Here is a 14,149-nt window from a genome sequence, read left to right as displayed (position 1 = left end):
GCCTTGGAAGCCCATTCTGGATTCTGGCAACCCTTACTGTGGAGTTCTTTCTGATATCCAACCTAAATCTGCTCTTCATCTGTATATGGCCATTGTTCCTAGTTACTCCAGGGGGTGCCCTAGTAAATACAGCATCTCCTATTTCCTGCTGCCCTCTTCTGATGAATTTATAAGCAGCCACAAGATCACCTCTCAGCCTTCTCGTGCAGGCTGAAGAGATCTAGGTCCCTCAGTCTCTCCTTGTAGGGCCTTGCCTGCAGGCCTCTGACCATACGAGTAGCCTCCTCTGAACCCTTTCAAGATTCTCCACATCCCTCTTGAAGTACAGCAGCCTAAACTGGGCGAAGTCATCCAACTTTGGCCTGACCAGTGCTGCATAGAGGGGAAGCATCACCTTCCTGGACCTGTTCATTGTTCATCTGCTAATGCATGATAAAGTGCGGTTAGCCTTGTTGATCGCTTTATCACATTGACGACTCGCGTTCATCTTGGAGTCAGCTATGACTCCAAGATCTCTTTCCATTGCTGTGCTTCTGAGAAGATCCTTGCCCAGCCTGTAAGTGTGTTGGTGGTTCTTTTTGCCCAGGTGCAGCACTTTGTACTTGACTTTGTTGAACTGCCTTCTATTTCATTCTGTCCATTTTTTTTCCAACCTGTCCAGATCTGCCTGGATCCGTTCCCTACCCTCTGGCATATTAACTTTGCCCCATGTTTTGGTAACATCTGCGAACTTGGACAGGGTGCTCCGCACGCCCTCGTCAAAGTTGCCAATGAAGACATTGAGTAGCACCAGTCCAAGGACTGAGCCTTGCGGGACTCCACTGCCCACATCTTTCTAGGTCAATGTTGACCTATCCACAACCATTCTCTGGGTATGAGCCCTAAGCCAATTTGCCACCCACCTTATTGTGTAATCATGTATATCACAGCCTGTCAGTTTTTTTTTTTATGAGAACAGAATGAGATACCGTATTGAAAGGCTTCTTAAAGTATAGGTAGATGACATCTACCTCGACTCCTGCATCCAAACATTTTGTGACCTGGTCATAAAAAGAAACAAGGTTAGTCAGGCAACAAATCCATGCCAATTTTTCTTTCAGCCATATTTCCCCTGCTGGGCTCCCACAAATGTGATCCTTAATGATTTTTTCCAGAGTTTTCCTAAGGATAGAGGTGAGACTAACTGCCCTATAGTTTCTGAGTTTCTTCTTCTTCTTGAAAATAGGGACCACATTGGCCCTTTTCCAGTTCTCTGAGACCTGACCGGAGCACCATGAGTGCTTGAACAGCCATGTCAGCAGCTCTGCTGTGACACTGGCCAATTCCTTCAGCATCCTTGGATGAAGTTCATCTGGGCCTGTTGATTTGAACACATCCAGCCCCTCCAAGTGCCCCTTCACTAAGTCTGCACTAACAGTTGGTGGGCTGGTGTCCCTCCTGTATCTGTCTGTGATCCAGTTGGATTCAACTGTTTCACCCTGAATTCAGTTGTTTCACCCTACATCATCCTTACAGTTGTATGCAATGCACATACTAGGCAGACCTGTACAGAAGTCAGGCTGTTGCCAAAGATTAGCAATTCTGAGACAAGCTGGAAATGCATGTATTTTTCTTAATATGCAGTTCTACCCCAAAAAGTTGCTGTTTGTGTGGTGGGGTGGAAGAGGGCAAAGGACCTGCTAGGATTCATGTCAGACTTGCTTACTCCATGAATTGAGCTCTCCTTTTCCCTTCTGCCAGTTCTGCAAAACTCATCTTAGGCTCCAAGGTCAGGCTGGGATCTTAACCATCACTTCTGGTAGCACTGTTTTGTTGTCCATCTTACAATCACAGTGCCCTGTCACCTTCACATTGTCACACGTGTCTAAACCTGTCTGGTGAAAGCAGCATGGTAAAACAGCAGAGCTGTAGGTGATTATCAACAGCAAAACTAGATGAATCTCTCTCAGCAGTCCTGGCATAGTAGTTGCTATTTGGGGTTTTCCAGTACCCAAACAATGTGGACAAGTGGCAGGGAGTGCAGAATTTATCAGCTGCCTTTGTACCTTATGATAGCAATAGAGGTTGGTAATCCAAGATCAAGGCTGAGTAGAGTAGTAGTGGAGGAAAAGGATGGGACAGTGCCTAGAATGGAACTAAGGAGATGTGCTTGGGTGTAGACTTCCCATGTGACTGTTAGGAAGCATATTTATCCTTTATATGCTATGTTGTTCACTCAGCACGGCCCTGTGTGAGGGAGGGAGAGAACTGCATTAAAGACTGCATTGATGGGAGCTGTAGGAGTACCAGAGTCATCAGAAAATTCTCCATGTCACTAGGGAAAACTAAGTCAATGGATTAGATTCCTTCTTTTATAGGAGCTTAGCTTTAGATTTGCAGAATACCCCCCAGAGCAAGAATCGGTTCCCTTGTTTACTATCTCACAAGCCTCTCTCTTTGCAGGTTGTAGACTTCAGGAAAAAAACCATCACCTATTACGATTCCATGGGTGGAAGAAACACAGAAGCCTGCAGCATACTGTTGTGAGTAGCAGGTTTCTGTTGGGGTTGCTTTCTTTGGCTTCCCAGCTGGGGAGAAATACAGATGCTTGTAACATTCACTAGAAAACCAAGGCTCCAAGAATAGATGGAGCACAGCATACTCAGCCTGGGCTGCTCTATGGCTATCCAGAGGCAGCCACAGCTCCTGCCAGATCCCTCGCCCCCTCGGAGTGACCAACAGAACCAAGAACAGGCGTCCTCCCATACTGAAGGAGCAGATGTTACTACCCTCAGTCTTTCCGGTGGTTTCCCCATGTGGTGAACCTCTGCTTTGTCTCGAGTGAGCTTAGCTCAGCTTGCTGTCATCCAGAAACCTGACCTCGGCTGGCTGCCAGGAAAATTGATCATTGAGCCTGATGAAGTAAATGCGTACAGCTGTGACACCCGTATACTGAAGCCATTGTAGCCCATGATGCCTCACCCCTCCAGTAGCCTCCCACGCTGCAGGGAGAATTTGATGAATTTGAACTGTGCAATGACCCCATGCTGTGGGTCTGTCAGGGTGCTCAGTCTGTTGCACCGTGCCATTCTCAGGGCCTGGCAATGGAGTCTGCAAGCATGTGGGTCCATCTTTGTCTGTCTTGGTAGGTGTCTTGTCTGCAGCAGTTGGGGCAGCTTGAAGGGCAGGTGTGAAAGATGGATGCTTGATTTTTATTTGTAGCCAGAACAAGATCATTGTCTCAGACAGATGGCTTAAGAACAGACAGACCTGTGCATGAAGGGTGATGGAGCACTCTGACAGCGCCTGTTGTCCAGGCCAGTATTCTTGGTGATCTTCCCTGGAAGGGAGATGGAGCAGGGTACTTGTCAGTCAGCTGCTCGGAGGCATTCTTGAGCAGGGCCTTCTCTGTAAGAGCTGGCCCCTGTTGGCCATCTCCTCCAGGCTTGGATCTGGCATTTCTCCACTGAGGTTTATCAGTCGTAGTGCCTGTGTCCTTACCTTGGCCTGTCCATGGCAGAGGCAGCCGAGTAAGTACTTTTAGCTCTTCCACGGCAGAAGTAAATCCTGTGGTGACTGAGGTGGGTTGTTGGAGTATCTTACATGGTGGGCCTCCCAAAAAACATCTGGGCATATCTTTCCTCTCTTGAGTCTTACCGGGGATGTAATGGTCTCAGCCACCATTAGAAATCCGAGCTGGGACTGAGAGATTCTCCCCTTTGGTCCTGAGCTCAAGGCCCTGTTCACATTCCCATGAGAATGACCTTGCGATGCAGATGGAGCTGTCAGCATGAACGTACCACCCAGCAATGAAAAACAGGAGGCAAGGTCCTATATCTGTAAGCACTTCTGAAAAGTCAGCTCAGCCTCTCTTCTTTAAAAGGGGCTGAATGGCTCTGGTGCCTAATCCTGGTGCTCAGAAAATGAACTTGGGTATTGGAAGCACACGTAGGTACCTTTCTTAAATCCTTTCTGCTGTCTGCGAGCACGCTCTCACTGACTTAGGCGTCAAATGGGAGCAGGCTGCAACCACGTTGATAGTACAGTGTAATAGAGACCCAGAGGTGAGGGAGGGATACAGTATGCATGTTCAGGGAAGAATCCTTTTCAGCACACTTTCATCATGTTAAGATCTTCAAGTGTTTTCAAGCTCTGTATATCAGTATTACCTCCTCAATAATACAATGCAGGTCCCAATGTCTGGTGTGAGCCCTTGAGGAACTTCATTCGGAAAGGGAGGAGAGGGGAAAAAATGATGTGAAGTGGGGTTGTACATAGTGGTTTCAGGCCTTGTGCAAGATGCAAAGAGATACAAACATGATTAAGTAGCAAAGACCCCAGGAGTTTTTTGTTTCTTAGCCCATGCTGTGTTGAGTGTGGGCTGAGGGCATTGTAGAGAGCAGAACTATCTGCTAGCCAGGATGCAAGGTAAGGGCCCTGAATTTTGGCCTCTTGGCTAACGGCGTGGTTGGGAAGGGTGATAGGGAGCCAGCATGTCAGCTTGCTGTTGCCGTGGCCGTAACTGCATTTCCCTTTCTGTTTCCTTTCAGGAGGCTTTTATTGGTTGATTGCACTGGGAGGATCACACCGGGAAGAGGGGACGGAGGTCCTATTCATGGTTAGTGACCCTTTCATGCTTTCAATCTTTAGAGCTTCCTGAAGGCGGTGAGTCCTTAAATAATTAGACCCATTTCACAGATGGGAAGATGCAAGGCAGAGAGGAGTTGCATGGCTCACTGAAGGGTCATGTAGTTGGCAGGTAGCAGAATACAGAGTCCACAGCCTTGTGGAGGTTGAATGCTGTGGTGTCAGCTGCTCTTGAGAGACCTGGGCCTTGTTGGCTGCCAATATAGCTGTGTGTTAAAGCTTTCAAGTTTAGCAGGGTTGGATCTGGTCAGTGGGTGAATGGAAGACCTCCCAGAAAGTGTCTAGGAAGTGGGGGGTGTTAGCAATTTGGTTTAGGCATTGAGTGTTAGACCCTCCCTTTGTAAATCCAGGGCTCCATCTCATGGGGCCTGGTATGCTCTGGTGGCAGATGCAGCATTTTGACTCATAGGAGACTAAAATTCTCACCTGCTGTGGTCATTAAAAAGCTCGGTATTGTGTTATCAATAGTTGGAGCTTTAGGACAAGTAATGGGTGCATTCATCTAAAACTATTTCTGAAAGCTTGTTACCAATTGTTAGAAGAACCTTTAAGGATGCCTGGTGCTTATGAGAGGGGATAGTGTTATATTTAGTGAGTGGGTTGTTGTTGTTGTTTTTGGGGGGGGGGTAGGGGGGGGTTTCACCGTTTAGAAGTGTGCGTTGCATCATTTAACAGAACAATGCATAATCAGATCCAGTGTTTTACCACCGGGGTTGGTTGATTTCTTCTGTTAGACTGTCTTTTGAAAGCAAACATTCCTTGAGGATTAGGGAGTGTGGAAAACCCACAGCAACTTGCTGGGAAGTTGTGAGTTTTTATTGTAGCGGGAATGAATACCAGGAAGAACCTCCATCGTTTTTTTTGTCCTGAACCCCAGGATCCTAACAAAATTCAGCCCAAATAGTTCAATCCTGCTTCCTTAAAGTTTCTCGTGAATTCCAGTTGGAGATGTACCTCTTCCCTTCCCCGTTTGAAAGCCTGTTCTTTATTGATACCTATGCCAGGTGCTTTCCGTGTTCTGTGTGGCCAGCAGTTTCATGCTGGTTCAGGGATCCTTTTTACATGTAGCCCCTAAATCACTATAGGATGCTTTGACATGGCAGAAAAAATCGGTGTAGAATTGTAGAATATGAGGTTTGGAAGGGACTTCCAGAAGTCATCTAATCCAACCCCCTGCTCCAAGCAGGGTCATATCCAAGGATGGAGATACAACCACCTCTCTAAGTAACCTGTTCCAGTGTTTTACTACCCTCCTAGCGAGAGGCTTTTCCTAATATCTAACCTCAACTTCCCTTGCTGCAGCTTGAGACCATTGCTCCTTGTTCTGTCATCTGCCACCACTGAGAACAGTCCAGCTCCATCCTCTTTGTAACCACCCTTCAGGTACCTAAAGGCTACTGTCAAATCCCCCCTCATTCTTCTCTTTTGCAGACTAAATAAGCCCAGTTCCCTCAGCCTGTCCTCACAAGTCATGTGCCCCAGCCACCAAACCATTTTTATTGCCTTCCACTGGACTCTCCAATTTGTTCACGTCCTTTCTGTAGTGGGGAGCCCAAAACTGGGCACAGGACTCCAGTGGTCATGGTAGATGGCCACTACCAATACAAAATACGTAGTGCATTCTTCCCAGTGCTGCTCTAGAAACCGTTGCTTGGAGTTTTCTGACTGCTGTGTTTTTGCCTCTGTACATGGCAGCTGCAGAACTAACTGAGCTGTCAAACCAGTTTCTTCACTGAAGCTCACCTAGGCCCTGGCTGAGCCCCTTCTCCTCCAGGCTCAGACCTGCAGTCACAGGCCTGGGCTTCAGCAGACAGCTTGCACTGCAGAGTCAAAGCATTGTTTTGAAGTGCATTCCGGTTTCACGTGACACATTCTTCTATAAATCAGGGCCGTTTCTTGTCCCTACCCCTAGTTATTTTTAACCTGTTTACAGACCTTCCAGGTTACACTGTTTGACTAACAAGTGATGTAAGACTTGCTGTCAGGTGGTAATGGCCAAAATTTCTTCTTTTCTTTAGTAAAGTTATCAACTGTTAACTTAAGTTTATGGCAGTGCTTCCTAAACTTTTTTCCTCAGCATGGTCCCCCACCCCTGCGACCCCATCCGCTGATGTTGTGACCCCATTTGGGGTCATGACCCACAGTTTGGGAACCCCTGGCTTATGCACTGAAGGACACACAGCCCTGGACTGTAAGAGATAAGAGCAAGTTGGTTTTTTTCCTACCCCCACATCCCAATTCTTCAGTCCTGTGATTGTTCAGTGCCCATCATCCAGTATATTCCTCAGCCAGGTGCAGCTTTTGTATGGGGATCTGCTACCCCCTAAATTGCTCTCAAAATCCTCCCCCTCTGGTGAGCCGTATGGCATGGTACAAGGATTCGGCTCTTCTTCCCACACCATTGGTTTGGACTTAGTTTGCTCCCTAAACCCCCTGTCCTGGGGCTGAAATAGGAGAGGTAAAATCAATTAAAGAGGAGGCAGTCTAGAAGCTGTGACCCCTGTGCAGCTCTTTCCATCTCTGGGCTGTTTCTTTCCTTGTATAATAGCTGAGTCTACACAGAGGGTTCCTGTGTGTCATCTTGTGCCTGCCTTCCTGGAGTGATGCTCACAGTGCAGTCCACTTCTCCCTTTTTATACTTCTCCAAAGCTTTGGGAGAGCCAAGGCAGAAAGACTCGCGCTCTCCTGGACGTCCACTCCTGGCTTTTGGACTCCCACATCAAACCATTTTGACTCCCACATCAAACCATTTTGTTAGCATCAAACTCCAGGGTAGCCATGTTGGTAGCAAATTGGCTTTCCCTCGGATGACGCATCTATCCAAGCTGACGGCCTAACCTACCTTATGGCGTCCCATTGAGATGGATGCTCGGATGACCCATCCTTTTGAGTCAATGGTATTGAAGCCTCTGTTTGTCCTTTCCATGCTTTCTGATCACAGTCACAACAGCGAGGAAAGTCCTCAAAATGCTGGTTTGAGAAGAAGCCAGCCCTTAGTCACCTTCCAGACAGATGTGGCTTTCTTCAGATTCCTCCCAAGAGTCCTTTGTAATCATCCCTGTTTCATGGCAGGTGCTAGATACTCTGACAGGTTCAAGATAAAGAGTTGAATGAAGCAGGGTTGTGTTCTGGCACCCACACTTTTTGGGATCTTCGCTTTGCTGCTGCACTGTGCTTTTGATGGCTTGGAGGAAGGCATGTACCTTCGCACAAGATCAGATGGCAGACCCTGCAGTCCATCATATCTAAAGGCCAAGACAAAAGTGAGGCACGTGGTCATTAGGGATCTCCTTTTTGCTGATGATGCTGCACTCACCACCCATGAAAGCCAACTATGCATACTCATGAATTGACCCTACCATATTTGCAGGATGATTGCCCTGACCATCAGCATCAAGATGATTGTGGTCCCAACAAGGTGTTTGCCAGTCACTATCTATCAGCTTTGACAACACACCTCTTGAGGCAGAGAACAAGTTCTGCTACCTTGGATCCACAGTGAGCAACAACCTATCACTGGATGAAGAGCTAAATGTGCGCATTGGAGAGGCTGCTACCACTTTCAGTAAGCTTTCCAAACGAGTCTGGAACAATGCAAAATTCACAATCAAAACTAACCCGCTTGGGTATAAAGCCTGCGTCCTCAGTGTCCTTTTGTATAGCATATCAAAAAAAGAAGCTAAACAGTATCCACCTATGCTGCTTATGGTGCGTGCATGCATCCTTGACATTGAGAGGCAAGACAGAATCACCAACACAGAGGTCATCACCAAAGCCAACCTGCCAAACATCACTGCACTACTCAAGCAGCAGTGCCTATACTGGTTTGGCCATCTCTGCAGGATGGACAATGGGTGCACCCCAAAGGATATCCCTTATGGGCAAGCTGCAGGTGAGGAGAGAAGAGTTGGGTGCCTGAAATTTCGCTTTAAACATGTCCTGCAAGCAGGATCTGAAGGCTTTTGGAATCTACCCAAACCTTTGGGAAGCCTTGGCAGGAGAGGGGACAAAATGGCGCTCTCTTCTTAATATGGAGTCCAACATCGTGACAAGAAACATGACCGCTAAAGCCATGTACACGTGCGACTGCTGTAGCAAGACCTGCAAGTCTAACAGTGGTCTCTACAGCCATAAGAGAAGGCACCACCAGTCAGTAGAATAGCTGCGCTGTCCACCATCACTTGCCGATGAACGGATGCCATTAGCTAGATCCTGGAAACTTGCCCCTGTACAAGCAAATCGTTGAGGCGAAACATCTTTGTTCCTCACATCTCACCCTTTGATGCCTGTCTGGAGGAATGTCCACATGTAGGTAGAACTGTACAACACCAGTGCTGTGCAGATTTGACTGTATGGATCAGAGCTTTGTTGGCGCATCCCAGGATACTGAGCTGAAAACATCTTGGCTATCCGAGAAGAAAGCTGTTGCCTGTTTCTCCTTTAGGTTCAACCTGCAAAGACGACCTTCTGGAGAAAACACAGTTCTGAAATACCTTACAACCATAGTAATTTTTGTGGGGGAAAGGGAACCGCATTCTTTTGAACCTGCTTTTCTCTCCTAACAGCTACCTACTGCTTTCTGTTCTAGGAATGGATCTCTTGATCAAATTATGGAACTGAGAATCTGTTTCCTAACAACGCTCTTCCCTCCAAGGCTTGGCCTTCAGTCCTTTCCAAAGTCCATGTCTGTATCTTGTATTCCATTATATTAGATTCCATGTTCTAGTGGCTAAGATGCATCATCCAAAAGAAGCTATAATTGTAGGGAAAAGAGTTTTTTGGGGTTTTTTTAAACATAATTAAGTTTTGGTCTGTGTTTTTATTACAGTGATTTCAGTTGGGATTTTTTTATATAGGTTTGAGGTATAATGCAACTTTAATTTTAGAACTTTTCTGAAGGGCAGGAACATTTTATACACTGGAAAAGATGGCAGCTAATGTAGGAGGAACGTGGTTTGTATGTTGTCTGTTTAGATTTTTGGGCATGTAAGTGAACTTGGGCACCTAGGTGAGCTCCTATTTTATCTCGTTTGATTCCCTGAAAAATAAATAAGGCCAAAGGTAGGTAGGTGGGTGGGTTCTCCTCTTCCTCCGTACTTTCTTGGGCTCAGTCTGAAAGGTAAGATCGTGGCATGCCACAAAAGTGGTGGAGGCATTGATGGATTTTCAGGGACCTGAACTTAGTGGAATAGAACTGTACTTAAATCCACGTAGACACCCAATAGGTGGAATAGGATCTGGCCCTAGAGTTTCAGTCTAGCCTTGAAAGCACTCGCCCTGAAAGGCATTGCTCTGGGGTTTGGCACTTACTGGCGAGGCCTAAGCTGCCTCTCTATCCTGGGAAAGTGAGGGAGCCAAAATGTCTCCCTGAGGCAGAGCTCACTCCCCAAAAGGCAGTACTTGGGTAACAGATTTTCATTCCTGGGACCGTGCTTCCCTTCTTGAGCTCCTGCCCACGGCTCCAGTGATGGTTCAGGTGTGAATGCTGAGGCAGGCTCATTGTGGTTTCCTCCTAACTTTTTCCCTTGCATGTAGTTGCATCGCAGTAGGTATCTTTGTTAGTCTTTCTATTGCAAGCAGATTTTGCAAAGCAATTAAGGCACCTGGTCCCCTGGGGGCCTTTCTAGAGAAGCCATAATACACTCAGTGATGGCTTTCCACTCGCTGCTTCTCTTCCTTGAGTAGATTTGTAGAAGCCCCTTGGTTAGGATTAGCTCCTTTTGCTGTGCCCTGGCAGCTGTCTGTATGTCGGTAGGTATAGTTTTTTCCCAAAACTGGCTTGTAGGTCTTTCTTCTCATCATTGAGTTATTCTAGCTGCTACTTGTTCTGCATTTTCCTATTGACCTCATGGTCCAATGCTGATAACACAGTTATTTCTGGTTTCCCCACCCTTCTTTCTGCTTCTGGGTCCAGTCTTCTCTCAGTGCTGTTTGCTCACTAGATTGAATTCTCAAGAAGAGAATTAAATCCCCTTAAGTTCTGGTTCATTGTATGAACTTTCCCTTCTTTACCAGGTTATAATTGAGGCTGGTCCTGCTTTGAGCAGGGAGTTGGACTACGTGACTTCCTGAGGTCCCTTCCAGCCCTCATGATCTGTGATTCTATAATTCACCGTGTCAGGCTCTGAGTTTCCATATTTTATTATTGGTTTTTGGACTTGGCCTACACCCTCACTCAGTTCCTCCATTTCGATAAGAAAAGGATCTCTGAAGCCCTTTAACAGCTGAAGGGAGTCGTGGGTGGGAGAGGTCTGGAAGTAAGACCTGAGGCTTGGAGGAGATGCTAGCAGTGGTGTGTGGCTGGTGTCCATCACCGCTCAGCTGCTGGGCGCTTGTTCAACACCTACCTCTGCGCTGTTGAAATGGTGACAAATGTCTGTTTGTCCACATTCACGGATGGCAGCAGGTGAAGTGGAAGATGATGAATAAGGGCAGCACCAAGTGTACTGGAAGCCTTAGATACATGGGAGAAGTGAATTCAGTCTCTCTTTGAATGCAAAGCCCCATTTGCAGAAGGCTTCTTAGACAGCCCCTGTCAGTTTTGGCTCTGCTTTGCCATGAATCACTCCTTTTAAATGAATCGGGAGAGTTCTGCTTACATTTTTGCGGCTTTGACCCTTTGCTCAGCAGCTATTTGTTTAGGATGAGCACTGAAACTTTGCTCAGTCCTCCTATTGATTGTATAGGGCTTGAAATTACTGCACTGAGAAGACGAAAGAGCTGCCAGCTTTGAGAGAGGGGAAAATATTGACTTTCTCCAGCCCAGTTCTCAGAATTATTTGGAAATGGAAAAATTAGATAAATTGTGATTAATTTAATTTTTTTTTTTTTAAACATTCATTTTTCTTTGCTTCCCTCTAAACACATTCTCTTTATCCTCTGACTCCTGCAGGCAATACTTAAAGCAGGAAAGTCTGGACAAAAAACGGAAAGAATTTGATGATAATGGCTGGCTTCAGCTGTGCAAGAAGAGCCAGGTAAGTTGGTTCCACTGTGCTTTGAGAAGAGCTCATAGAAAGGAGAGATGGATACATCCATCATGGCCGACTCAGGGCATTTCCCAGTGTTGGTCTTCCAGCATCCCTTGAAAGTTGTCTGATGGAGCTGCTTTCCTCTCAAATATATTAGCAGCAGTTGTCACCTCTAAAAGGATTTCACTTCGTGATAGGGTATGTGGTCCATGCACACAGTGCTGTCCCTCTAGAGCAGGGGCCAGCAACCATGGAGCCATTGGATCCAGGCCACAGCACTAGTGAAGGTGTTGCTTATGCTGCGGTTAGGAAAAGCGACTGCAGTGACCAAGTCCTAGCACTGGCTCACCTTAGACCTGAGCTGAGTCATTCCAGACCACTGCTAAAACCTGTTGCTGACCATTGCCCTGAAGAGAGGATAGCTTTGTGATTCAGGGACTGGCTTGGGAAGAACCTGGGCTTTGTTCCTGGCTGTGCCACAGACTGCATGTGACTGCAAGTCACGTTTTCCTGTTATTACAATAGGGCCATCTCTGCCTTGCTTCTCAAACGTGTTGTAAAAGCTAAGCGCGGAGGTGTTCAGGCGAGGTGTTGATTGGGATGGGGGTGGCAGGCAAGCACAGCCAGAAAGGAAACTTTCCCCATCTTGCAGAACCATTTTGGTACCACACTTACTATTCTGTTCTGTGTTGGGATGAAGCAGAGGCTCTTCAGAAAGTGGTGCTAGACCCCCATGATGGCCAGCAGTCTGGTGGTGAAGTTGCTTCCATGGGAAGTAGATGGATGCCGAGCTTCAAGTCCCAGTTCTGAAATTATCAGAGCAGTGGGTTTGCACCTGGTGAGGACCTGGAACATTGGGCTGTTGGCTTATTCCATAGAAAGTGTTTTCCTCATTCTTGTTTTGACCAGGAATTCCTTCCTGGGCCTCTCAATGTGCCTTTTCTGTTGAACATTTGATTGAACTAGGGATCTTCTAAAGATAAGCTTTGCTTTTTAATGGAAAAAGCACTCCATTGAAAACGTTCCCAGCCAGCTCTGGGAACAAGAGTGTGGGATACATTGCAGAATATCTCTGCCCCAGTTGCCTTCCTCCCCATTTGACTAGGCAGCTGCTGGTTCAACTCTTTAGAAGGTCTGTCTTGTCATGACACCTGAAATCCCCAGAAAAGGAGAGGCGTCTTTGGCTCCTTCAGGGCTCTTTGTATTTGGGGGAAATCATGAAGGCTCACGTGAAAGGTCTGTTGTTGCCTCCATGTAAAAATCTGGGTTTGTTTCCATTTCATAAGGAAATCCCTCAGCAGATGAATGGCAGCGACTGTGGCATGTTTGCCTGCAAGTATGCAGACTGCATCACCAAAGACAAACCCATCAACTTCACTCAGGTAAGCTGCCCACAGGTGTCCTCTGATAGCCAGGCTGGGGTCTTCTGCCATGGGAAGCTGCCTGCTCATGGGGCAATGTTGTGAGGGTCTGTCCTGCTCCCCGTGTTGCAATTCAATACTAAGTATTTGTCTACTTCCCCTGTTGCCTGCATCTTAGTTCATTGCACATCTATTCTCTGGAACCTCCAGTTTTTCCTAGCAGCTTTTGCTATGTCAAGAGTTGCTCCTGTAGTGTCTTCATACTGGCCTTCTTGTCATTAGCTGTGTTAGTCTTCATGCGTGCGATCAAATTTACCTCTCTGCAGGGATATCCCTTTCAGAATAAGCTGGGACTTGCTTGAAACAGGATTTCTCCAGGTTGTGCCAAAGTGTGCCACCATCCGACTCCACCACATCACTGTGTTTGCTTTTCAAGGGTTGATAACTAAAAGTACCATAAGGAACAGAAAAGAATTGAGCTATCGCATGATGAGATCTCTCATGTGCTGGGGAAAGGATTGTGGCAGGGGCTTTCAAATGAAGCGTTGCAGCCCAATTTCTTCCCTGAATGCTGAAGGGCATTGTGTTCCCAGCGTCCTCGGGTGGCTTGTAACACCTCCAGCTCCATGCATAGAGGTTTCAGTCCTAGAGGCTGGAAATGGAGGAAGTGTGAAATGATCCCATCATACTGATTATCCAGTTTCAAATGATTCCCAGAGAAATTGGTTGCTTTTCCCCTTCTGATTTGGGCTGGGAGCATTCAGGCTGTGGGGGCTCTCTGGTTATCTGGTGTAGAAACCCAAGCTAGCCCAAAGCAAAGGGCGTTGACGTGTTCTTTCCTCTCTCCTCTTCCCTCGTGCCCAAAGCAACACATGCCCTACTTCCGGAAGAGAATGGCCTGGGAGATCCTACATCGCAAACTCCTCTGATGACCTTGTGCCAAGAGGCAGCTCCCTCAGAGTTCATATCGGAAATGCTCAGACTTGCCCCCTTCAGCATTCTCAGCTCTCGCCGTCACTCACACGGGTTTTTAATCAGAGACATCTTAAAGGACTCTGTATAGTATTTTTGTAACCTCCATTCATGGACCAATGTGCAATGGAGACTTTCAGAAGCACACTTGCCTTTTTTTCTTTTCTTTTCTTTTTTTTCATTCTGAAACTGATTTTTTTTTTTTTTTTTTTTTTTTTT

At 46.7% G+C, this 14,149-nt stretch overlaps 1 protein-coding gene across 6 annotated transcripts in view; it reads left to right on the top strand.

Moving 5' to 3' along the window:
* Positions 1-14,149, top strand: part of SENP1 (SUMO specific peptidase 1) — a 31,856-nt gene extending 17,707 nt beyond the window's left edge. For 4 of the 6 annotated variants that reach the window (XM_090050723.1, XM_090050721.1, XM_090050724.1 and 1 more), the window contains 4 exons: positions 2,443-2,522; positions 11,519-11,603; positions 12,884-12,979; positions 13,825-14,149. In XM_090050723.1, coding sequence (XP_089906849.1) covers positions 2,443-2,522; positions 11,519-11,603; positions 12,884-12,979; positions 13,825-13,887 — 324 coding nt within the window. In that variant the 3' untranslated portion in view covers positions 13,888-14,149. Of the gene's footprint in view, positions 1-2,442; positions 2,523-4,529; positions 4,598-11,518; positions 11,604-12,883; positions 12,980-13,824 lie in introns of those variants that run through there. The other 2 variants (XR_016442870.1, XR_016442869.1) reach the window with 1 other exon arrangement.

The sequence above is a fragment of the Crocodylus siamensis genome, chromosome 6, assembly GCF_052110815.1.
Source record: "Crocodylus siamensis isolate JL-2025a chromosome 6, ASM5211081v1, whole genome shotgun sequence".
NCBI classification, from domain to species: Eukaryota; Metazoa; Chordata; order Crocodylia; family Crocodylidae; genus Crocodylus; species Crocodylus siamensis.
This window is presented reverse-complemented; position numbering and strand designations above follow the sequence as displayed.